Here is a 25,844-nt window from a genome sequence, read left to right as displayed (position 1 = left end):
CCCTAAACTCAAGAAACAGGAAGGGTTTAAGCTATATCAATTAAGGAAAATATTTTTATTTTCATGTTAAATATTTAATAGACCACCATTTACCTCACACTTCTATAAATCAAGCATGGTGTAAACCACCTTTAGAGACATCTACTGGAGAAACCCTTCAACACTGCTATCAGCCTGTCTCCTTAGAAACAACCACACAAACAAAAATAGAAACATGTCATGTGTTTCCAATTGCCAAATAGTTTTTGTTACATTTAGGAAAGCTAACTACCTGTATAAGCTAACATTCAAACACATACTGACTCAACGAAAAGGCCTTATCAAGAAAAACATTAATATACTAACGATTGTGAAGCCCTAAGAAAACCCAAATGCTGGGACTAGGGACATGGCTCAGCAGATAATGTGCTGTCATGCAAAGTGAAAGGACTCCAGTGTAGATCTCCAGCACTCCAGCACATAACTGCCAGGACAGTAAGTATGCTTAGGAAACAGAGGCAGGGGATACTCAGGGTGAGCTGGCTAGACTAGTACAACTGGTAGGCTTTAGGTTCTAGTGAGAAACTCTGCCTCAATGTATTAGGTGGAAAATAATGGATGAAAATATTTGACATCAATCTCTTATCTAAGAGGAACACACATACACTCACACATACATAAAAACGATATACACATACATGTACAAAAAAATCTAGACTAAAAATATGATGTGGCTATATTAACAAAAAGACTAGTTTATAACTATAAAGGCATGAAACTGCTAAGTCTCAATGTCATTTAACTTTACCTATTTCTTTTTACCTACTGGGATTAAAGGCATGAGCCTCCACCCCTGTGAACTTTCTGAAGATCTTTTGTTCTAATCTTACTGATGGAGGTTCTTTCTAAAAGTATTTGCTAAGGAATCACATTCTTTATTTTTATTTTGTTTTATTTATAATCCTGTCTTATTGAGACAGGATTTCTTCTGTGGAGCCCTAGCTACCCTGGAACTCATTTTGTAGACCAGGCTAGCCTCAAACTCAAGAGATCCCCCTGCCTCTGCTTCCTAAGTGATGGGATTAAAGGTGTGTGCCACCACCTTGGGCATTTTTTTTTTGTAAAACATTTAGAGAGAGAGAGAGAGAGAGAGAGAGAGAGAGAGAGAGAGAGAGAGAGAGTGAGTATGTGTGTGTGTAGGTCAGAGGACAATTTTCAGGAGTTAATTCTCTCCTACCACATGCAGTTGGGCATTGGACTCAGGTCCATCAGGTTTGGCAGCAACACCTTTATCTGCTGAGCCACTTTGTTAGCTCTTCAATAATTATTAAACAATCTTTATCTAAATCTTAATCTAAAATTCTCATTAGAAAAGGTTAATTCAATAAAAATTAAAAATGCACCAAAATAGCTACTTCATTTGTTCGCAATATTCAAAACAGTTTTTTTCTTTCTAATGCCTCAGAAGTGCCCACCCTGAAGGACAGCCAGGCTGACTCCCTTCTAACATGACTCACAGAGAAAGCAGCACACAGATCAGAAAAGAACTTCTGTACTGAGGATAGGATGAACTGACCAACACTCTACATCAAACTGAAAGCACACAAGATTCTGCAGAGCAGAACCCTCACAGCTTGAGAGGCAAAGTTAGTCAGACCTGCCTAGTCTGGATACATGAAAGAAACCAACCACTATTGAAATCCTAACACAGATTATAAAACACAAACAAGAAATTAAAGCCTCACTATTTTTTTTAACCAGTTCTCACAAAGAAGAATGTCATGTGACAGAAGAGTCCATTGGTAAGCTGTCCTCGCCTCAAGGCCATTCTCTCACCAGCCAACTGAAACTCTCAGTTGAAAACTCACCACAACACTATGGGTGTCTACAGTTCAATCTCCTCACCTTCTCCTGCAGCTTTGTTCAAACCAGCTATCCCTACAATTCCTTTTTATTTCTGTTCTAGTGACACAATAACAAAGGAATGAGAAACTCTACAATACTTTCCCTGAACTCAGCAACTGATCCTGAGTAAGTGCTGAAATTGCTTGTTATTCTTACTATGATACGGCATGCTTTTCAGACTTTTAAAGCTCTTCTATGATAAATACTACCCTGAATTAATACTGACAAAGGGCCTAAAATGCATGGGTACTATCAGATTTTAGGAAGATAGTGTTTCACAATATAGTACAAAATACTACTGTTAAGTTTTTAAAAGGGAAGAGGGGTTAAATGCCAAGGAAGTAATATTTAACATCTGTTTTTTCAATCTAAACTATTCAGGTTTTGTGTTGTTAAATGAACATAAAATGCATGGAATCAGACAAGTGCCTGAACAAGTCTGTCAGTCACAGCACAGCACTTCCAGGAGGCTGAAATGTGCAGGACAGCAGTCTGGGGAAGTATTTCTGACTGAGTAAGGTCTAAGGTTACTGAAGACCATTACTCATTAATGCGACTACACTTGCTTTCAGACTCTTGAATGATTTCTAAACAATGGAATATGCCATATTTAAAGTGTTAAAATTAAGGTTCACAGTCATAACAAAGTTATAGTTGTTATTACATAAAAAAAAAAAATCACTGCTAATTAAGTGTTATATTTATCTTTTGTTACTTACGAAATTCTTCCAAACGGTGCAAAAGCTGCTTTGATGTCTTCAGTTGTGATTTCTGGACTGAGGTCACCAACAAACACATGGAAATGATCTTACAAAGGAAGGAGGGGAGTGAAAAGAAAAATACAACTTCAGACCTTAAATACTACAACTGATCCAATAAAGTATTCTTAAAATAAATGCATAGACTATATAATCAAGTATAAATAAAATACTATCCTCGCTATAAAATCCTATCAATCTTAAACATAACAAATCAAAGTTAACAACACAGTAGTCTTCTAAAAGGACTGATAGCTACCAGAAGCTGGCAGTCACTATCTGTTTACAGTCATTACAATAATTACAAAGGTCTAGGAAACAAACTAGTAACATAAAAACTTTCAGTTCTGCAAAAAAAAAGTAAGACTTAGTTATCATTCTGATAGTAATTATTTAATGTTACTCATTTTATTACTATATCTAGGCTTTATAAATTACAATTAACTAGTTCATAACTGAGTTATGAACACTAGATTTGCCTTATTTAAGGCAAGTTACTGAAACTAGCTACATGAAATACTTGGTTTAGCCATTATTTTGTGAAGAACAATCAAAGAAATACCTTGCATTGCAACAGTTTGATGTTAAAGTATTTGACAGTTTTCTCAAAAGCCAACAGTTTTGGTTGCCCAGACATTACACCATTCAGTTTATGTGAATCCATGTGCAAGTGAACTAAGACTGAAGGCAACAGAAGGAAAACAGTAATCCCTTCACTTTATATCGGCACCATTAAAAAAGCATCGGAGAAAAATAATCATCCCATATGTGAAGCTTTGAAAAGCCAAACTTGCTGAGGAACACTTTACAATGGACACATACATCAACTTTGACAAAGTAGATTTGGAAAGAGAAGTTACCCCTATTTGCAGGCCTTAAGCAACACACTCGGTTGCTCTTCCGGAAACACTGTTTCAGGAGCAACTTGAGCACTGGCAGATCTGGGTCTGAAGCCCAGGTGAACCTCAGGGAAGGAGGGTATCTTGCCCTTTAGGTGGTGAAAGTATTTCTAAGGCATCAGCTGCTACCAAGGGGGACAGAAAGCTTGAACTAGCAACAAAGGCGTGGACAAGCCACACTTGGTCAACAATGGGAAGAAGGAAAAAATATTGCCAGAAACAAATAAAAATACTATATATTTCCGCCCCGCTCCCCCCAACCAGTATCAAATTAAAAAACTTGAGGTGGTTAGTGAATACCCTTTCAAGAGAGTTCATTTTATGTTTAAGAAGATACAATTACCTTGTGAACGCTGTGTGCTGACAACGGTACTACCTGATGACAAAGATTAGATTTGTTCTTAAATTTATTAACACAAACACATTAAATCATATCAGGATAACGATCAAAATATTACTGCAAACATGTACGATGTTATATGCTTTACACTAGAACTATGGGGTATAAGACAACAAATGCCCACGGGGCAGCAAATGGACTTACTGCTTGTGTCTTTCTTTTGACTGCTAGGGGTTGTTGCCCAATTCACTTTCACTTCCTAAAAAAAATACATAGATATATAAAGATAAAGCTCAAAATCACGTTTTCCTGTGACACAGAAGGGAGAGAGAGTGCAGAGGACACCTGTGCTCGTCACAGTCTCAACATTCTTCTTCGGGCCTAGTGTGACAAATTCTAATTTGTAAATACAGATCTTTCTCTTCTTTTTTAAGATTTATTTTATTTACATTTGTACAGACTACCAGATATAGACACCTGTAGAGAAGCCAAAGAGGACAACAGATCCCTAGGAACTGTTATGGCTGACTGTGAGCTATCGTGTGGCTGCTGGGAACCACACCCAGATCCTTTGGAAGAGCGCCAGGTGAGTTCCTCATCACCGGGTTCTCATATAACCAACATGGTTTTCACCCTTTCCTTCTTGGGGGAGTGGGCTAGGTCTGCGGATTAAACCTAAGGCCTCACAGACAGCATCCCAGCAAGCAATGGCCCCCTGAGCAGCACCCTGGCTCTGCTCCTCTGCATGCTCCTCTAGGACGAGCCACCTAGGAAGGCAGCCAGGCTGAGCTTCAGCCCGCTCTACAGCCCCGGCCAGCCCTGAACTAGCACTCATCTTGCCTAAGAATGTAGGTCCAGCTAATTTAGGTATATTTGACAAATCCTAATCTTCGCACATTTCTGCTAATGCACAAATAACTTCTTTTAACCTTTTGGTTCTGTTTTGCCTTTTCATTTTTTTGAGGCATGGTCTCATTATGTAGTTCTTACTGTGGTGAAACTCACTATGTAGACCAGGTTAGATTCCAACTCACTGAGCTCCACCTGCCTCTGCCTCTCGAATCTTCGATTAAAGGTGTGCGTCACTGTGTTCACCTTTTACTTTTTGTTTGTTTTTCTGTTTGGTTTCGTTTTTTATTGTTTTTGAGACTGGGTTTCTCTGTGTAGTCCTATAATTCCTTCTGTAGACCAGGCTGGCCTCGAACTCAGAGATCCATCTGCCTCTGCTTCCCTAGTACTGCATTAAAGGTGTACACCATCACTCCGAGCCACAATTTAAAGTTATCCATCCATTTCCCCTGGGTTCCTCTCCATTAGTTCCTCTCCATATCACGGTTATGTTTCATTCTAATTTGAGCAGTTCTCTCACTGCCTGGAATTTAGCATGTGCACAGCACCATGAAGAAAAGGAGTTAACATAGGTCTCTGGTTTCTAGAGGCTTTAGCCTAGTTTCCTTGTTTCTTTCTTTCCTTCTTTCATTCATTCTAGACTATGTAGTATTGGCTAGCCTTGAACTCATAGAAATCTAGCTTCTTCTGCTTCCTGACTGTTGTGATTAAAAGGCTGGGCCCCATGCCTCAACTGGTCATAGAGGGCAAGCTGGTCCTAAGAACCAGCCCTGCATGTGTGAGAGCAGGGAGCCAGTCCTGACTCTTCGCTACAAGCAGGAGAGCTGGCCCTGGCAGCCCTGGTAAAAGAGAGCTGGCAGGCAGAACAACACAGCCACCACAAGGCTCAGATAAGGGCCTTGAACTGGCCACCCCAACATCTATCCCATCTGTGAACTGCTGGAGGACAGGAAGGGGCTGGTTCTGTAGAACCAAAGCCGTAGGATCTCTAATAGGATATCCCAGAGGAGTCCCAGTGTAGCAGGAGTCAGAGGCCTCGAGCCACACCAATGACTCACTGAATGAATATTTGCAAGTAAAGCTGTGTGGGCAAAAGGGTGCACTGTGGGGCACACCATAGCTTCCATAGTGAGAGTTTTCTCTTTTAATGTTTTTGTTTTGTTCTGTTTTCTTTTTTTTCTTTTCGAGGTAAGTTTCCAAGGATGGAGGGTATATGGAGGGATGGGGTAGTGAGTAGGATTACGGCACATGATCTGAATCAAAAACAATGTATATGCCACTATGCTGAGCTTCTTTTATTTTTTAATTTAAAATTTTATTTATTTATGTATGGGTGTTTTGCATATATGTACATCTGTGCATCATGTGTGTGCAGTAACCTAAAAGACAAGAAGAAAACATCAGATCCCCTATGACTGGTGTTACAGATAATTGTGAGCTACCATGCAGGTGCAAGGCTCAAATCCAGGTCCTCTGGAATAGCCAATGTTCTTAATGCCAAGCTATCTCTCTAGCTCCTTTTTACCTTTTTTTTTGGGGGGGGGGGTGGGGTGGGTTTCGAGACAGGGTTTCTCTGTGTAGCCCTGGCTGTCCTGGAACTCACTCTGTAGACCAGGCTGGCCTCGAACTCAGAAATCACCTGCCTCTGCCTCCCAAGTGCTGGGATTACAGGCATGCGCCATCACGCCCGGCTCCCCATTTTACCTTTTTAATACAAATACAAACAGCTGACCCTTTGCTGCAAAGAGAATATAATGGTTCTAAAACAGAAACAAGGCAAAATCCAATTTAAAGTTTTCTATTCCAAGACTTGGGTATGTGGCTCTGATGCAGAGTGCTGTTCCAAGCCCTGGTTCCAGACCACACGCTGCATAAAATTGGGTGTGGTGGCATACCCTTGTAGTCCACCTGGGAGGCAGAATTAGGAAGATGAGGAAGAAAACTGGTTTCCAGCGCAAGTCGCCTCCTCCTCTCTGCCAGCTTACCTTACCCATTATCTTCCGCCCGTTCATGGCAGCCAGGGCTGCAGCGGCATGGCGGTGCTCGTGGAACTCCACAAAACAGTACGGGTCATTTCCTGCCGTCTGTTGGGGATGAAATTCACAAGTCAGTTTTGACCTTTACTCTTCCATTTAAAATAAAATTTTCGGGATGGAGAGATGGCTCATCAGTTAAGAGCACTGACTGTTCTTCCAAAGGTCCCGAATTCAAATCCCAGCAAGCACATGGCAGTTTACAACCATCCATAATGGGATCTGACACCCTCTTCTTATGTGTCTGAAGGCGGCTACAGTGTACTTATATATAATACATAAATCTTCAAAAAATAAAATAAAAATTTCTCCTTCACCACATAAACTTCTACAGTTAGCAAGGCATGGAGAATGACTCGCTCATCCCACAGGTACATTTTCAGAAAAAAAAAAAGTAAACACCAGAGACAGGTAATGGTAGCACAGGCCTTTAATCCCAGCACTCTGGAGGCAGGCAGATCTCTGAGTTTGAGGCCAGCCTGGTCTAGTTCCAGGACAGCCAAGGCTACCTAGAGAAACCCTGTCTTGAAAAACAGACAGACAAAAAACAAAAACAAAAATAAAAAAACAAAAAACAAAAAACAACCCAAAACCAAGGAAATACCAAATGTGGTGATGTCATAGCTCCCTTCTTGTTCTTCCTTCAGTGCTATGGATCAGACACAGAGCCTTCCAACCACCTCTAGATCAATGCTCTCCCACGAGGTACACTCCCACCCAGGATGCTACTTTTTATTGCTACAAACTTAAGACATCTTACTGTTTCTAATTTGTGGAACAATAGAAAATCTTAACTACTCTTCTCCAGACTATTCTTAAACTAGGCTCTGGACACTAACAGGTTCTTTTTTGTTTGTTTGTTTGTTTCTTTGTTTGTTTTGAGACAGGGTTTCTCTGTGTAGCCCCAGCTGTCCTGGAACTCACTCTGTAGACCAGGCTGGCCTGAACTCAGAAATTCGACTGCCTCTGCTTCCCAAGTGCTGGGATTAAAAACGTGTGCCATCACCACCCGGCACTAACAGGTTCTGATAATATTTACAATAGATTTTAGAATATGAACTTCTGGTATAAACTCTGCCTATTGAGAAGCATTTTAAAATTTCTTTCCTTGGGAGCTAGAGAGTTGGCTCAGAGGTTAAGAGTACTTGTTGTTCTTACAGAGGACCAATATTTGTTCCCCAGAATTTACACAGTGGCTCAGAAACTCCGTGTGTAAGGAATCTGACACCATATTCTCACTTCCTTGGGCATGAAGCATGAAAACACTCATACAAAATAAAAAATTTAAATCTGAGGGGGAAAAGAAAATCTCTATTTGTAATCCCAGTACCAGGAATGCTGACATCTTGGTTAAGTCTATAGCCAGTCTAGATACTTAGTAAGACTTTCTCAAAAGACAAAAGACACCCTTCTTTTCTGCTGGTGACTGGGATACAATAAACAAAACGTGGAGTTTTCTCCCCCTAGTGTTGAAGCCCAAAATCCAGGGCCTTGTGCATGCTAAGGAATCACTCTACCACTGAGGAAACCTTTAGTTTAAAGCAAAATGTGGTCCGTCTGTTTATGTGTTTATTGGCAGTTTTTCTCTAGAGCCTTGGCCAGTCTGAAATGTACTATGGTAGTTAGAGTGGCCCCCAGCCTGCAGGGATCCTGTTCCTTGTTTACTGAGATCTGAGATTACAGGCATGCAGTATGTATGACACCTGGCTTCAAGATATTTTATGACAAATTAAAGCAGAAAATCAGAAAATACATCTAATAATCTGGATTTACAAATACAGAATAACAAATGACTTTGTAATTCATGTAATTATTCTAAGGCTTTTTAAGAATTATTAAAGGACACTAATTCAAAATTTCAGAGCATAGAGATAAGCATAAAGTTCAGTATATACTTTTGTATTCTAGAATAATTGAGATTCTGTGGGGTAATAGCACATTTATCATTCTATCACTCAAGAGGCAGATCATTTCAAGTTTCAGGGCAGTCTGAATTAATTACATAGACCATGCATGCCTCAAAATTAAACTGACAGACAGACAGATAACTGCCAGGCTGTGGTGGCATATTGCAATATTATTACTCGAGAAGCTAAGTCGGAAGACTGCAGCTTACATAGGAAGTTCCCAGTCATCCTGGATTATAGTCTAAGACCCTGTCTACTAGGTACACACAAGGAATCACCAATGTTGATATCTGGTATCCACATACATATCCATTCACCTGTTCACATTTACAATCAACTTTCTTTTAAAAACTCGATATTGGGCTGGAGAGATGGCTCAGCAGTTAAGAACACTAACTGGTCTTCTGAAGGTCCCGAGTTCAAATCCCAGAAACCACATGGTGGCTCACAACCATCTGTAATGAGATCTGACTCCCTCTTCTGGAGTATCTGAAGACAGCTATAGCATACTCATATATAATAAATCTTAAAAACAAAACCAAACCTTGGTATTATTCATAGTTAACACCAATCATATGAATAACTTTGCTACACATTAAGGTCTACACATTAATGCTACACATTAAAGAAAACCTTTAAAAACAAAGCTAAAATTGTTTTTTGTTATATCTTTTTTCATTGTAAGTTCAATCTAATAACTGAACTTACAGGTCATTCAGCCAATTAACACTAAATGTAAAACATTCTGATGCCTCAATAGAACCTAAAAGAGTGCATACACACAGAAACCATTCACTTAGCAAAACAAACTTGGTTGCCTACTAAACAGCTTAATTACAAGTTCACGAAGATCCCTATGATCTAGACACTAATGATGATGTTCTGCAGTAACAACAGCTTTCATCAGTATGTTAAGGAAGGAAGAACAGTGACTGAGTGAAATACCCTTACATCCATAATCATTTTGCAGTTTTTACAAGGTCCGATCTGGCTAAAGAGCTGGAGGATGAGAGCTTCTGTCACATCTCGAGAAAGGTTACCGACGTATCTGGAACAGAGGGAAACAATTTATCATTTTAGATTTATTTTTTGCTAAACATGGTGCCTCCTACCTGTAATCCCAACCTGCACAGGTTCAAGGCCAGTCTAGTTCACATGCTGAGTTCTAGGCCAGTTAGGGTTACAGAGTGAGCTCCTGTCACAGGAGTGAAAATTCTTTGAATTTTGCTTGTTGAAAAATAAATTTGGGAACAGCCATCTTTGACTCTTTCAAGATAAAACAAGTATTCTACATGTCCACAAAATGTAAAAATGGTTTCTTTTTTCCTAGTGTTCAGGACGGAGCCACTGAGACAGTGAGGATGCTGGAGGAAGAGGGCAAGGGGAAGCCCTGGGAAGGAACATTAAGGAGAGGGTAGAAAAGGTGGACCCGGAAGGCAAGTCTGTCATGCCGGAGCTCAGTACTCCAAAACTGAGACCTAGAGGGGAAAGGGAAGCCCTTTCTCTGCCTTTTGAGCAGGAGGAAACATGCCTTAGGGACTGAGGGGCCACTCTTTGCCAAAAGATCTGAAATTCATGTCTACACAATTTGAGGTCAGTCTGGGATACAGAAGATCTTGCTTCAGAGAAGGAGGGAGAGAGGAAGAAAAAGAAAGGGAGAGGAGGAGGCAGCCAGCCAGATGTATTGGAACACGCCTGTAATCTCAGCCCTTGTGAGGCTGAGGGGTTCAAAGCCAGTCTGAAACACACAAGGAAATACTGCCTCAAATGTGGGGGCAGGGAGAGCAATGACATCAAAGGCAAATCTTCCTTATGTAAACAGCATGGCCTGAACCAACTATCTCAGGAAGTTTAGTTACTAAAGTTGCCCTCAAAGTTTTATAAACAATGCTGTTTGTTGTTTCAAGTCTATTAGCTGAATCAATGCTAGCTCTCAACAGGAAGTACAAACAAAATGTCCAATCTGCAGATTCTTCCTGCCCTGGAGTGAAAAAGTAAGAAGTTCTTTGTACTTTAAAATGTTTGGCTTTCTTTTCTGGTTTGTTTGTTTGCTTGTTTTTTAAGACAGGGTTATGATAATGGGGACCATGGTGTTCTCAAGCTGCCATGAATTCTCCTGCCTCAGCCTTCTTCTGTGTACTGGCTTACAGGCATGCCCTACCATATCTGGCCTTTAATGAAAGAATTTTTGGTTTATATCTTGTCTTATTTTTACTTAGAAGTGTTTCCTTAAGCCAGGTGTAACAGCACAGGTCTGCAATCCTAGCACTAAGGAGGCTGAGGCAAGAGAACTGTGAGGAAAGGTCAGGCTGGGCTACTGAGTGAGACCCTGAAACGAGAAAGAAACAAAGCCCAAAGAAAATCTATCTGGTGGTGAGTAACAACAGGGAGCATATAAGCAACAACAGAAGCAGTGCTGAGGTACCTGACCCCAACAGAAGGCGTGGGGTAGCATCCTTCCGGGGATGGGGCGAGGCACACTAGCATTCGATTCTGAATGTGGGCTAAAAGTTGTCTCTTTCCAAAATATTTTCTAAGCAAAGTTCCACACTCTTCCTGCAGAAGACACACTCTCTCTCTCTCTGTGTGTGTGTGTGTGTGTTAGACAGGGTCTCTCTATATAGCCCTAGCTGGCCTCAAACTCAGAGATCTGTCTGCCTCTGCTTCCAAGTGGTAGGATAAAAAGGGTGTGCCCTTATACCTGATTTCAATACACTTTCAAATAAATTTCTCATATGATTATATTATTCAACATTTTTTTTTCCTTGTGACTTATACTTACTATCCTGACAAAAACTTTGTACTGGAGCAGTTACAAGCCAAGGTTCCTTGTCACATATCTATGAGAACTGAACCTAGGGCCTTTTAAAACTATTTTCATTAATATGTGAGGTTGGGTCTTGCAAAGTTGCAGAGGCAAGCCTTGAACTTGCAATACCCTGACTCATTTTCCAGAGTAGCCAAGATCACAGGCTGTACCACCAGGCCTTGCTCCAAACCCTCCAAATACCATATTGGCATTTACTATATCCCTTTTTGGAATCATACACCAACCTTGTGCAAAACTATAAAGTCAAGTCAGGTGTAGAAAGTGAGATAAAAATTGTTATCTTTGGTCTGTTGTGTTGTTATAGCAAAATATGTGAGGGATGACACCCACAGGTTGGTTTGGCCTATGATTGTGATGGCTGGAAAGTTTAAACATGACACTGGCATTTTTGAGACTGCATCACATGTTGAACCTGGGTTGCTTTTGCTGGTAACAACTAAGTCTACTAATCTTTTTCCAAGATAGTGTTCTTATGACTTTACACCCTTTAACTAGCATTCATTTCTTTTAATTTTTTTGAAATAAGGTTTTGCTAGATAGTTCAGACTAGTCTGGAACTCCTAATCTTCCTACTTCCACCTCTGAAATGCTGGAGTTACACACACACACATATAGGACTCACCTCTTAAAGGATCTAAAATCTCCTAACACAATCATACAAGGGTCTAAGCTTCTGAGGTATTAACTTTTTGGCCGGTTGTGGTGGCACACGCCAGTAGGATTTCCTGAAGGAGGCAGAGGCAGGATGATCACGAGTTCGAGGCCAGCCTGGGCTACACATTCTGCCGGGGCGGTGGTGGCACACACCTGTAATCCCAGCACTCTGGGAGACAGAGGCAGGTGGATTTCTGAGTTCGAGGCCAGCCTGGTCTACAGAGTGAGCTCCAGGACAGCCAGGGCTATACAGAGAAACCCTGTCTCGAAAAAACCAAATCCAAAAAAACAAAAAATAAACAAACAAAAACTTTTTGGGGCGAGGAACCCACAATCATCCATCCATTTACCTACCTACACACACACACACACACACACACACACACACACACACACACACAGTCTTCTTTGGAAGAGTTGGGTAAACTAATTAATATATTAGTTTGATTCTTGGAACTCACATGATGAAGAGCAGACCCAATCCAGTGTACTTTGACATACACCCCCTCTAAACATGCTCCAAGTCATGCACACAAATATTTAAATGAATGCAATCTAAAAATGTAAAAACCAACCAACCAAATGAAAACCCAAGTGAAAACATAAATAATGCATAGCTGGCTAAGTGGGAATTAACTGGCAATTCCACAGTAAAGGCAGCTAGTTTTCAGGGCACCTTTCTTGTAATTTTTCTGTATCTTTTCTAAATGACTATCACCTAACAAGCTAGATTTGACTGTAAGGGCACTAATACTACTAGTGACAACATGATAGCTCTGTCAGCACAGAGTTCATTCAACTCAACGTACCATAACTGAAACTAAGATGTGCTAGGCAGGCACCTTTATCCCCTGAGCAATATGGAGTTTTAAAGTGGAAAGCCAAGTTCTCAGATAGTTGTAAACATCACTATGGTGTAGGAACCCTTCTGTAGTCCCATCACTTGGGAGGCAGAGGTGGAAGATCAGAGGTCAAGGCCAACAGCAGCTACAGGAGACCCTGTGTCAACAACAGTCCCCACTCCTGTCTAAAACCCAAGTTATCAAAATAGAATCCAAAACTCTTGAAATATTCATTTTTATTTATACAGCTCCAAATAGTTAATTTACAAAAGAGTTTACAAAGAAGAATGTTAAACTGGACTTATCTTTTGCTACATTATATTAAAATGTTATTTTATAATAGAAAAACTGAAAATCTGAGGGAAAAGCATAAGTAAATTTCAAACTAATGATAAATTCTTTTTAAGCAAAATTGAAAAATGAATTAGGTAACTACTGTCTAAACCACTGGGTCTCAAACCTGTGGGTCATGACTCTGGTGGTGGAACCCTTTCATAGGTGTCCAATACCAAATATCCTGAGTATCAGATATTTATATTATGATTCATAACAGTAACACAATTAGTTATGAAGTAGCAATGAAAATAATTTTATGGTTGGGGGGGGGGGTGTTACCATAATATGAAGACCTCATTTAAAGGGTAGCAGCATTAGGAAGGTTGAGAAGCACTGGTCTAGAAGAACCCTGAATGGAATATATCAAGCCCTAATGAGGGGCTGGAGAGATGGCTCAGAAGTCAAAAGCACTCGCGTTGCTCTTGCAGAGGACACAGGTTCAATTCTCAGCACTCACATGGCAGCTCATAACTATCTGTAGCTCTAGACCCCAGGGATCCGATATTCTCTTTTGGGCTTTGCAGACACCAGGTCTGCTTGTGTGTGAATATGTGCACTCAGGCAAAACACTCATATAGAGAGAGAGTAAGCAAGTAAAAAAAAAAAATATGTTAAAGAGATCAATGATTCCCTAAGACTTTTTAAAATTTTTATTAGTTATTTGTACATTCTGGATAATTGTTTTAAGACAACTCTTGTAGCCAAGGCAGGCCTCGAACCCCCAACCTCCTAAGTCTACCTGAGTGTGTCCCCATGCTTGGTTATTTATGCAGTGCTGAGCAAGGAAAACAGTCTGATACCTTTAGCCCTTACAATGATGCTTGAACACTTGCAGCTTGCTAGAGAATTTTTTATTTTGCTTGATTCATTAATTTTGAGAGAAAATTTTTAGTTTTAAGAACTGGAAAACTAGGCTGGAGAGATGGCTCAGTGGTAAGAGCACTGACTGCTCTTCCAGAGGTCCTGAGTTCAATTCCCTGAAAGCACATGGTGGCTCACAACCAAATGAATGGGATCCGATGCCCTCTTCTGGTGGGTCTGAAAACAGCAAGAGTGTACTCATATATAAGATACATGTATACAATTTTAAAATTATATTGAGTGTACTCATATATATATAATAAATCTTAAAAACAAAACAAAACCCAACTATAGAGCTGGGCATGGTGGCACACACCTTTAATCCTAGCATTTGGGAGGCAGAGGCAGTTGAAAGTTAGCCTGGTCCACAAAGTGAGTTAGGGAACAGCCCTGTCTTGAAAAACCAAAAAAGAAGAAAAGAAAAACCAGAGTGGCACACACCTTTAATCCAGGAGGCAGAGCCAGGAGATGCTGGCCTGGTCTACATAGGAAATTTCAGGACAGCAAGGGTTACAGAGTAAGATCCTGTCTTAAAAAACAAATAGAAGACAGACAAACAACACAAAAAACCAAAACCCAAAAATCCTTGGGCAAAGGCTGGCAAGATAGCTCAGTAGGTAAGGGTACTTGCTGCCAAACATCTGAGTACAAACACTGGGACTCACATATAGAAGGAGAGAACATGCTCAAAACAATGTCCCCTGACTTCCATCTCCCACCCTAAATAAAATGTCTTTAGTCCCAACACTTGGGAGGCTGGGAACAACCATCATGAGTTTGAGGCAGCCTTTCAAACAAAAGTGAGATTTTTGTCTCAAAAGAAAAGAAACTGTAGGGGCTGGAGAGATGGCTCAGCGGTTAAGAGCACTGACTGCTCTTCCAGACGGTCCTGAGTTCAATTCCCAGCAACCACATGGTGGCTCACAACCATCTGTAATGGATCTGATACCCCCTTGTGGTGTATCTGAAGATAGTTACAGTGTACTCATAAATAAAACATATAAATCTTAAAAGAAAAGAAACACAGACTTGAATATAAGGTGGTTTTGGTTTGGTTTTCCGAGACAGTTTTTCCTGGAATTCACTCTATAGGCTAGGCTGTCTTCAAACTCAATGCTCCTATGGGCTTTGCCTCTCCAGTGCTAGGATAAGGTATAAGCTATTTTGTCTGATGTCAATCTAATCTTTAATTAAGAATAAAAAAGCATAAGGCCAAGCTAGACTATACAGTAAGGCAGTCTCAAAAAAAAGAGGGGGGGGGGAGAGAACAAAGAAAGAAATAGAAGAAGACAAGCAAATACAACTGAGCCCAAAAGAGAAAAAGAGATGCTATTTCATAGACATTATAAGGTCAAACTGTCTGGAGAGAAGTAGGTGTGGGTAAAAATTACAAAACCACAGGGTGGCAGAAAGAGAAAGCCCAGATCAGCATTCAGCAATTATCTAGCTGCAGGCTGTTTAGTGATGCTATAAAATGTACAGACCTATAATCCTAGCAGCTGTAAAGGCCACACAGTAACTATACGACTGTCTTAAAAGAGTACCCATTTGCATTCAACAGTAACTCACACAAAAGACGTTAGGGTGGATCTGAGGAAATCCATCAGCCAACACTATGTTTCTAGTTTAGTGTACAGTTTTTAGTTTACAAATTGAAAGTTTTAAAGTGACCAAAGCCAAGTCAGATTTACTATACATGGTTTTAATTTTATTATGGTCAAATTCAAACTTACACATGGGAAGAATGTGTGTATATAACCCAACCACTCACTATAAATCTCTAAACTACACCTTGAATATTCCTGAAAATTATCTTGCTGATTTCATTTGTTTTTTTCTTATAATATATTTTCAAAGTATTGCTGACAATCTCTAACTTAACAAGGTGCAGTTGCTGAAAACTAGACAAATGAAGAAGCTTCTTCTGAGTCATTAGGAATACAGGCGAGAGAAAAACAGGCTACTCTCAAAGTAAAAGCTTCACTTCTTCAACTGTACCAGATGTTTAACACAAGTGTGATTACTTACCGTGGACCAGACTGTGGCTAAGAATATACACTGAAGGGGGCTGGAGAGATGGCTTAGCCAATAGTCATGAGTTCAAATCCCAGCACCCACATGGTGGTTCACAACCATCTGAAAACACATCTGACACCCTCTTCTGTTGTCTGAAACAGCACAGTATACTTACCCATAATAAATAAATAAATAAATAAATAAATCCTTTAAAAAAAGACTATACATTGAAATAGAAAACCCTGACTTCCAGAATACTAACATGAGCACTTAAAACTTGAAAACACTATTGGGAACATTTTTAGGGTTAGTACCTACCACAATTTAATCAGTACTGGCTGAGTGGAAGAATGGAAGTTTTGACTGAAGGGGTAGGAGCAGCAGAGGAAGGGTGAACAGGGAATTTTAAACCTTGGACTACTTTCAGAAGAAAACTCTTGAATGGGATGCTTGACTGAAGGATGCAAAGAGAAAGTAGCCACTGCTGTAACAGTTAACAAAATTGCGGGGTTGTTTTGGTTCCTTCCTTCCTTCCTTCCTTCCTTCCTTCCTTCCTTTCCTTCCTTCCTTCCTTCCTTCCTTCCTTCCTTCCTTCCTTCCTTCCTTCCTTCCTTCCTTCGTTTCTTTTTTATTCAAGACAGGATCTCATTATGTAGCCCTGGCTGTCTCTGTACCAGAGACTGGCCTCAAACTCAGAAATCCACCTGCCTCTGTCTCACAAGTTGCTGAAACTAAAGACAAGTGAGACAAGGATATTTTTCTTCAAGTATAGGATTTTGAGTAAGCTGTTGGAACATTAAGCTTAGCTTTCCTTTGACTATAAAATACCTTTTCCTTAGTTAGAATAAAGACTAAAGGAGCATGCTAAGCATCTGAGACAAACCAAGGATTTATCCAACTGTCTAGGAATGAATCAACTCCAGAACTTTCCTGGTCTCAATATAGTGCTATTTAAGTGCCTGCTTTGGAAATGATACTATGTCCTTATTGGATATTTCCATGTATGTACTAAAATGGTTGTCATCCATAGATTTCTGCAAATTTTTAAAATAAAAAAAAAATATAAAGTGTGGCTGGAGAGATGGTTCAGGAGTTCACAGCACTTATTCTTGAAGAGGGCCTTGGTTTGGTTCCCAGCACCCACATGGACTGACTCCAGGAGATCCAGGAGCTCCGGTGCCTTCTGAAGGCACATACACACATGCAGGCGATACTCTTACAATGGAAATGAAGCTTTTAAAGTTTTCAAGAATCCTATAAAGATACCAAAAAGCATAGCAGCATAAATTCCAAAATGCTAAGACAAAAAGGGGAAAATTGCCTACAAACATGTGTTTATATTTTAGGGAATATTCACCTCTATAGGTGAATACAATCTTTCCAAAAACAAATGTCCATGCCCTAAGTATTGCATCCTTAGTAAAAACCTACTTCAGCTGGGCAGTGGTGGCGCATGCCTTTAATCCCAGCATTTGGGAGACAGAGGCAGACTGAGTTCGAGGCCAGCCTGGTCTACAGAGTGAGTTCTAGGCCAGCAAGGACTATACAGAGAAACCCTGTCTCGAAAACAAACAACACCCCCCCCACCCCCACAAAAAAGCTACTTCAAGGTCTCATAAACTAGCAAGATACTTAATATATCCAGAAGAGTGTACCGTGGTGTGGTGGTACAAGCCTATAATCCTAGCACTTGGGAAGCAAAGGCAAGAGGACCTTCACAAGTTTGAAAGCCAGCCTAGTATACAAAGGAAGACCCAGGTCAGCCAGGACGGGAGGGAGGGAGAAAAAACAAAAATGCAAATTGGGTATGGAAGATTTGAATCCTAGCACTAGGGACTGAGTTCTGAGCTAGGACTAACAGTTCTGAGCCAGTATAGGTATAGTTCAAGGACAACCTGGGTTACATATAAGATCCTGTTTTTAAAAAAAAAGTATAGTTACATTATACATTAAAAATAACAACTTGAAATTTAAATTTGGGCAAATCATATGGGCAGACTTTAATCACACAGTTCAGAGGCAGAGGCAGTCAAATCTCTGAATTCTAAGCGAACCTGGTCTGCAGTAGTGAATCTGGGACAGCCAGAGAGATACAGAATGATACCCTGTCTCAATAAAACAAAACAAACAAAAGAAAAAAGAAATTGAGAAGGGGGGAGGAGAAAAATAATAATTTATCTGTATGTCAGAACAATTTTAATATCTAAAACATTTTCTTTCTTTAAAAAGATTTATTTATTTACTATAGAAAATTTTCAAAAAGAACCCTAGGTGTACATAGCTATAAAAGTACCAGGATTCTAAAAATAAAAACAAAAAACTATGTCAGGTACTACGTGCGAAGTTATGCTCTATGACATAATACATGTTAATTCTACTTCATTTATATGAACTATGGGCATGGTGCATCAAGTTGCAATCTTCAAATATACCGGGTCGGGGGTTGGGGGGGGAAACACACAAAAACAATACCAACCCACAATTCCTTGAGCTTTTCCTTTTTGCCCAGTGAAATCCAACAAAGGCAGAACCACCTCATCCAGTGCATAGAAAAACAAAGACTACCAGGGGAAGTGAGAAAACAAAGACAATCTCCTAAACTCGGGTTACTAAAGACTCACTAAGAAGGCTTAGACTTGACCGACCACAGTTGCTCCATTAAGAAAAATGCCAACCACTAGTAACAAATGATGGTAAATGTTTTAATTAAACCCACTTTCCCTTAGTAGATGCATTCCTCCGAGTGAGATTTCCATTTTTTAAAAACGGTTTCAACATCCTTGGGTGTCCAGTTAGGTTTCGGGCCGAGGGTCAGGGGGGTGCTACAGAGGGAAAGCGAAGACCTTCGAGAAAGATGTCTGGCTTTCTTTCCCCCCCAGGTCTCAACTGCAAGTATAAAGTTTTTACTCAGCCTCAAGAATTAAAAATGAAAAATCCTACCAAAAGAAACGAGTAAAGGAAATTCCAGCTGGAAATCTGGAAAAGATTCATCGAAAAGAGGGGGCGGGGAAAAAAAGGACGCAAGCCGCGGTCTGCAGGGGACGCGCCGAGTGCGTGCGGAGGAGAGCTTTGAATGAAAAGTCCTTCCTCCAGGTCTGGGGCCGCGGGGCGCCCGCCGCGGGGCCACAGGGGCCGAGCCCTCTCCCGCCAGCGTCCTCTCGGCCGGCTCGGCTCTAAGCATCCAGGCGTGCGCACGGGAGGGAGGAACCACCACGGCGCGGCGTCCACGGAGAACAATAGGCTGCGGAGAGGCGCAGGGCCGCGGCCTCCCTCCGGGGCGACCACCATCCCGCCTCCCTCAACGCTGCTCCAGACTCACAGAGTCTTGGGCATCTCGTCCTCCATGGCTGCTGCGGTCGCGGCGGCACCTCAGGGTCCAGCTCCCTGCCCTTCGCTACCTCCCAAATCGTTGAGGCGGCTATGGCTGCGGAAGAGCCGGCCTCCTCGCTTGACTGGAGGCTACTTCGCTTTCTTCCTTGGCAGCGATTACACAAAAATGCCCGGCCTACCGCGAACAATGAAACCCCGATCCAAGATGGCGGCGAGCCGGACGCCTAGGAGCCGAGTGACCGGCGCCGCGCACGCGCACAGCCAGCTAGCGTGCTCTCCTTCCTAGCAGCCGGGCTAGGCTTCAAGTCCCGGGTTCACTTGTTGCGCAGGCGCAATGCCAATGGTTTAGAATTTGTGTAGTTTCAATGGACTGTTTCATTTGTGAATAATATAGTGGAATAAAAACCTTTGGGAAGGTTAAAGAAAGAAAATACCAGGTGTTTTTATAGCGGGAGCAGTTTCTTTTTGCAAACTGATTACTTTAGGAGAGAACAAAAAAGACAAATGCGCCGCCCGGGAATCGAACCCGGGTCGCAAGAATGGGAATCTTGCATGATACCACTACACCAGCGGCGCTGTTGAGAAGCTAGCCCTCCAAAAACTCATAGGAGATACGTAAGCATCTCTGACTACTGGATTCTTCATCTAAGTAAATGAAAACGAGAACGAATTGACACTTGCAGTTTTTTTCGTTGCTTTATGAAACGATTCATTCCTTCTCATCCCAGTGCTCTTGAATGGGTGTTTGGGAAAACTCTCGACTTTAGTTTTTGTTTATTATTTAAAAGTAAGAGTTGCGGTAAGAAAATAATGTCTACTTGACAATGAGCAATACTTTGCGAGCAGGAATCATATTTATGTCTGGATTTCTTTTGTATATCCAATGTAATTGTAAAGCTGGTGAGATACAGTTACTGTTGCAAATTGGTGAGCAGAATCTCAGCAGTCAGCCCTTGCTTAGGGTTCAGAGTTATTATGGCTCTGGAATGTGGTTCCCGCACTCCTTATCCTTTCTTATTACGCTTTACATATTATGTGAAGTATTTAATAAAGACGTGAAAGTTTTTGTATCTAATGTCGTTCTTTTACATCAGTGGTTCTCAAGATTCCAAATGTTGTGACCTTTTAATACAGTTTCCCGTGTTGTAGTGACCCTCAACCATAACATTATGTTTGTTGCTACTTCATAACTGTAATTTTGTTAGTGTTATGAATGGTAATATAAGGATTTTCGGCGATAGAAGGTTGCCAAGGGGGTCGCGACCCACAGGTTGAGAACCAGTTATTTACTCTGCCACATTCGTGATTCCTTCTTTTTCTTCCTCGCCCTCCTCCCTTCCTTTCCTTCCCTCCTTTCTCCCTTCCTCCTTTCCTTCCTTCTTTGCCTTCAATTTTCTGTTTTTCAAAACAGGGGTTCTCTGTGCAGAAGTGGCTATCCTGGAATTAGCTCTAGTTTGAAGCTAGCTTAGTAGTTTGAAGCTAGATCAGCCTGCCTCTACCTCCCTAATGCTGAGATTAAAGTCATGAGCCGCCGCCGGCCCACGTTTGGGATTTTTTACTTCTATAATTATCTCTAGAGTAAGTCATATTTTCAGATTATATAGAATATATATTACAGACAGATAATAGTGTCCACGCTTCATGACACAGAAGTAGGTAAGAAGTTCATGTGTTCAAGCCGGGCGTTGGTGGCACACGCCTTTAATCCAGCACTGTGGGAGGCAGAGCAAGCGGAATTTAGCTCTAGGCCAGCCTGGTGAGTTCCAGAACAGCCAGGGTTACACAGAGAAACCCTGTCTCAAAAAAACAAAAAACAAAACAAAACAAAACAAAGAGTTCAAAGCCAGCCAATGCTATTTAGGAGCAACCTCCTTCCTTCAAACAAACAATCAAATAGTAATTTTAAGGAAGAGTATGGCAAATGTTTAAATGTTTAAAATATTCTGAACACTTTGGGATGGGGGGAGGGCAGGGGCAGGAATCTATTTAAAACAGCTTTTAGCTTACCAACAAAGGTGTTCAGCTGTAACACGCTTTACCCATTACCAGGCCAGTGATCTTTCTGACTCTCTTTGCTTTCTCAGTGTTTCATACAAACAGAATCATACAATATATGTTTTCTAGAAACAGTCTTCTTCTCTTTTTGAAGACAGGGTTTCTCTGTGTAGTTCTGAATGTCCTAGAACTCACTCTGTGTCCAGGCTGGCCTCAAACTCACAGAGCTCTGCCTGCCTCTGCTTCCAGAGTGCTGGTTACTGTTTGGCAACTTCTTTAAAAAACTACATCTAGTGTCAAATTTTCAGTACAGATATTCTTATGCATTGGTTTATTTTGGGACACCTTGACAAGTAGACTGGGCTTTCCTCAAAGCCCAATCTTCCTGCCGCAGTCTCCTAAATTTTGGGATTACATACAGGAGCCATCACACCCGGCCAAAGGTAGTTCCCTTTTTATTTCTTTCTTTGTTTCCTTCCCTTTTCTTTAATTTTATTTCTGTAGGATAGATTCTTAAACATGGGATTATTGAATTATATATATGTATATATGTAGAAAGCAAAAATGTTGTCCTTTGTGGGGACTCACACATGTAATTCCAGCATTGTAAGGACAGAGGTAGGAAGATTTCTTCAAGTTCATAGCCAGCCTGGGCTATAGTGTAAGATCTTACCTCAAAAATAAACAAACACAAAAATAAGTAATAGAAAACACAAAACAAGCCAACCAATCCATAACAACAAAGGCAAAAGTTGTGGTTCTCATTCACATTCCTGTAAGATGTGTTCAAAGTCAGGTCCCAAGCTGAACCTCCCTGATTGTTCCATTTTGTCTTATATTGACAAAATAATTTCATTTTATTTTGTTTTTGATAATATAAGAGATGAAAAGTTCTCTCTCTCTCTCTCTCTCTCTCTCTCTTTCTCTCTCTCACTCATACACACACACACACACACACACACACACACACTCTTCCTCATCCTCCTTGTCCCGCCCCACCCCCCTTTTGAAACAGGGCCTCACATGTAGTTTGGCCCTATCTAGATCTACAAGTCTAGCCTCGAAATCACAGAGATCCACCTGCCTCTATCTCTGCCACCAAAGTGCTGGGATTTGTAATACAGGCACGTGCCTCGTTCCTGTCTGCATTTTCTTATGCATTTTTTCAGAATATATACAACTTAACTTTAGCTATTTCACATCAACAAAATTCAAATTTTGATGGAAATGATGAGTTTCAAATATTACATAGCAGCTGTCATTTAGCCCTTCTGATGTTTAGGCATGCCCAGTGTTGAGGGGGTAAGGTTTTGGAAGGGTTTCTGCTCTTTGACAGCGGCCCTTGAAGGTGGAGTTGCTCTAGCACAATGCAGCCTCCAGGTGGCGCTCAATCCACGATACTACCAAGGTCCTTAGGTCTTTAGAGTCAGATGTGAGGAAGCAGAGAGCCACCAGGTTTTGATAGTTCTAAACTTCGGAGGTTTTCTCAACCTTTTTCAGTCTTGTCATTTCTGTTTGGCCCCTAGGTCACACACCTTCTCCCACAAACACTCATCTCAAAGACATATGTCTTACTGGGAAAAATCTTAAGAAAAAAATGCACAAAGGAAACTGTTCAATCACATGCTCAAGAAGCGTCTATATGTCAAGTCCCAGAGGACTCCACCTTCCAAAATTTATGTTGGGCTTCTTTTTTCAGAGCGATACATTTTCTGCCAGACAGAACTCTGTGTACCTGTACAGTGTTGCCCAAGTGGCCGCAGTCAACTTGCTAGTGACAGAATTTGCAAAAGCTGAAAGCTGAGGCAATGTACCACGTCCTGTCCATTGATAGAGCTCGTTTGCATTCTGGGTAAAATTAATGACAATCCTAATGATTGTCTTAATATAAGAAAATACTTATATGTCCCTAGTTATTAATGCATTTGGCTTTAAAATTCTACTCTTGACTGGGTGTGCTGCTAAATCCCAGCATTGCAGAGGCAGAGGCAGAGGCAGAGGCAGAGGCAGAGGCAGAGGCAGAGGCAGAGGCAGAGGCAGAGGCAGAGGCAGAGGCAGAGGCATCTTTGTGATCAGTGGCATAATTTTTGTTCTTTGTGTTCTCAAAGACAATCATTACAGTACACAAACTAATAGAGACAGATTTTAATCAGTAAGATACTATCGCAATAGGGAAAATTCCAGCAGCTTGAATGTAATTTGTATAGAGCTGATGGAATATATTAGGGCAAGATCGAGGTAACAGGGAAGGAGCTGAGCAGGGGCTCAGTAGGGCAAGGGTATTCAAAGATCAGAGAACCAGGAAGTCACTCCATGTGCAACTTATCTGTGTTTGCTAATGGCCTCTCTGTGGAGTAAATTGCCCTAAAGTAACCCTTCCCAGCCCTCTGTAGATTCTTTTTTTAAAAAAAAGATTTATTTATTCATTTTTTATATATGTTGGAGCGGTCTTCAGACACACCAGAAGAGGGCATCAGATCTCATAACAGATGGGTGTGAGTCACCATGTGGTTGCTGGGATTTGAACTCAGGACCTCTGGAAGAGCAGTCAGTGCTCTTAACTGCTGAGCCATCTCTCCAGCCCTATAGGTTTTTTTTTTTTTTAATTTTTAAGTCTTTATTATTTTATTTTATAAATGTCTGGTCTCTGAGGGGGCTAGAAGAGCATGTCAGATCCCCTGGTTGCAGACAGTTGCCATGTGGGTGCTGGGAATTGAACCCTGACCTCTGGAAAAGCAACAAACGCTCTTAACCACTAACCGTCTCTCCAGGAATTCTTGGTGGTCCTGAGTTTTCTGAAAGATACTGCCTTTTCAGACCATGTTCCTTTGAGGAAATGTGTGCTATGTTACCTTACAATTACACTTCATAGGCTGGGAATGCTGGTACCTGCTAGTTACCCCAGCCCTCTCTGGGTTCAGACAGGAAGAATCAAAGTCTGAGGCCTGCCTGCCTGGGTTGCATTGGGAGACCCTATCCCCAATACAAAAACTATACTTTATGTGTGTGGTAACATTTTCTCTGTTAGTTTTGCTTTATTGTTACTGCACTTTGTTCTGTTGTTTGTTTGTTTGTTTGTTTGGTTTTTTTGGATTTGGCTGTCCTGGAACTCAAACTCAGAAATCCGCCTGCCTCTTCCTCCCAGAGTGCTGGGATTACAGGGATTATAGGCATGCGCCACCACCGGTTAAGGTTAGGGTTAGGGTTAGGGTTAAGGTTAGTGCTAAGGTTAGGGTAAGGGGGGTTAGGCTCCCTTGAACTCTTGGCCTTCCAAGTCCTGTGATTACAGAGGTGTACCATCTCACCTGCCTCTTTCTCTGTGTTTGTTTGTTGTGTGTTTTTTCTTTAGTCTATCATCTGGATTGTTCTTCTAAGAGGACCAGGGTGAAGAACGGAAGTGCCTTGGCTCCCACCTTGCAGAGTGCCCCAGCTGCCTCCCATAGAACTTCCTGTACATTCTTTCACATGGATTCAGTAGTGGAAGTCGGTTTCCAAATATGACACTAGGCTAAAGGTCAGTAACAGGACCGATTCTAACCAAACAACAAATATTTACCAAGGGCTTATTTGTATTTAATGCGTTGGACTCCTGTGGCATAATGTGCTTTGGAAAATGAAGTAAAAGCCACAGCTTTTAGCTCTGTTTCCTTGGCAGTGTGTAGACAGCCCGAGTTCTGGTCCATCCCTGGATTCTGGAACTGATCCACCAACCTGTCAAACATGCCACACATTCTTTGTCTTTGATTTTTCCCCTACTACCTACACAGCCCTGTGCCCTCACTTCCTATCAGCTTTTGCCCAACTACTACAGACTCAATGAGGCCTATCCTGATACAAGCCACACTGTGCATGTGGAAGGGGTTGGATCTCCAGTCTTCATGTGGGTTCAGGATATAGAACTCTGGTCACCAGGCTTGGACCACAAGCACCCTTCCTGGCTGAACCATCATGCTAGCTCCAAGTTCAACCTTACTTTGTATCCAACTCAGTTTCCTCCCATTAATATTGTTCTTTATGCTCATATATTGTTTCTTTTGTGTTTTTGGGGGGTAGGGCAAGAAAAAATGGGATCATGTTAGAGCCTATAGCTTTTCTCACAGAAGTCAGCATTGAGTATCTTCCTCAAATGCATCTTCAACTTATCTATCTATCTATCTATCTATCTATCTATCTATCTATCTATCTATCTATCTTTTGGCTTTTTGAAAGAAGGCTTCTCTATGTAGCACTAGATCTCCTGGAACAACTCATTCTGTTGACCGGTGACACTGATCTAGATGTGGTAGAACCTGGGAGACTGGAGCTGATAA

The 25,844-nt window shown here is 41.2% G+C and overlaps 1 protein-coding gene and 1 non-coding gene across 10 annotated transcripts in view; both read right to left on the bottom strand.

Annotated features, from left to right (window-relative positions):
* Positions 1–19,795, bottom strand: part of Tia1 (TIA1 cytotoxic granule associated RNA binding protein) — a 29,926-nt gene extending 10,131 nt beyond the window's left edge. For 2 of the 9 annotated variants that reach the window (XR_007976635.1, XM_052174217.1), the window contains exons 1-6: positions 19,529–19,788; positions 9,622–9,718; positions 6,716–6,814; positions 4,086–4,140; positions 3,885–3,917; positions 2,604–2,691 (exon numbers count right to left, since the gene is read on the bottom strand). Coding sequence is in view for 6 of the 9 variants with exons in the window: in XM_052174217.1 (XP_052030177.1) it covers positions 2,604–2,691; positions 3,885–3,917; positions 4,086–4,140; positions 6,716–6,814; positions 9,622–9,718; positions 19,529–19,554 (398 nt within the window). In the remaining 3 variants the exon portion in view is untranslated. Of the gene's footprint in view, positions 1–2,603; positions 2,692–3,204; positions 3,865–3,884; positions 3,918–4,085; positions 4,141–6,715; positions 6,815–9,615; positions 9,719–19,528 lie in introns of those variants that run through there. The other 7 variants (XR_007976637.1, XR_007976636.1, XM_052174211.1 and 4 more) reach the window with 7 other exon arrangements.
* Positions 19,796–20,044: 249 nt separating this feature from the next.
* Positions 20,045–20,115, bottom strand: Trnag-ccc (transfer RNA glycine (anticodon CCC)). The gene has a single exon. It is a non-coding gene; the product is annotated as a tRNA-Gly (tRNA).
* Between the last annotated feature and the right edge of the window lie 5,729 nt (positions 20,116–25,844).

Source organism: Apodemus sylvaticus, chromosome 2 (assembly GCF_947179515.1).
Source record: "Apodemus sylvaticus chromosome 2, mApoSyl1.1, whole genome shotgun sequence".
NCBI classification, from domain to species: Eukaryota; Metazoa; Chordata; class Mammalia; order Rodentia; family Muridae; genus Apodemus; species Apodemus sylvaticus.
The sequence above is the reverse complement of the archived record's forward strand: the minus strand, read 5'-3'. Positions and strand labels throughout refer to the sequence as shown.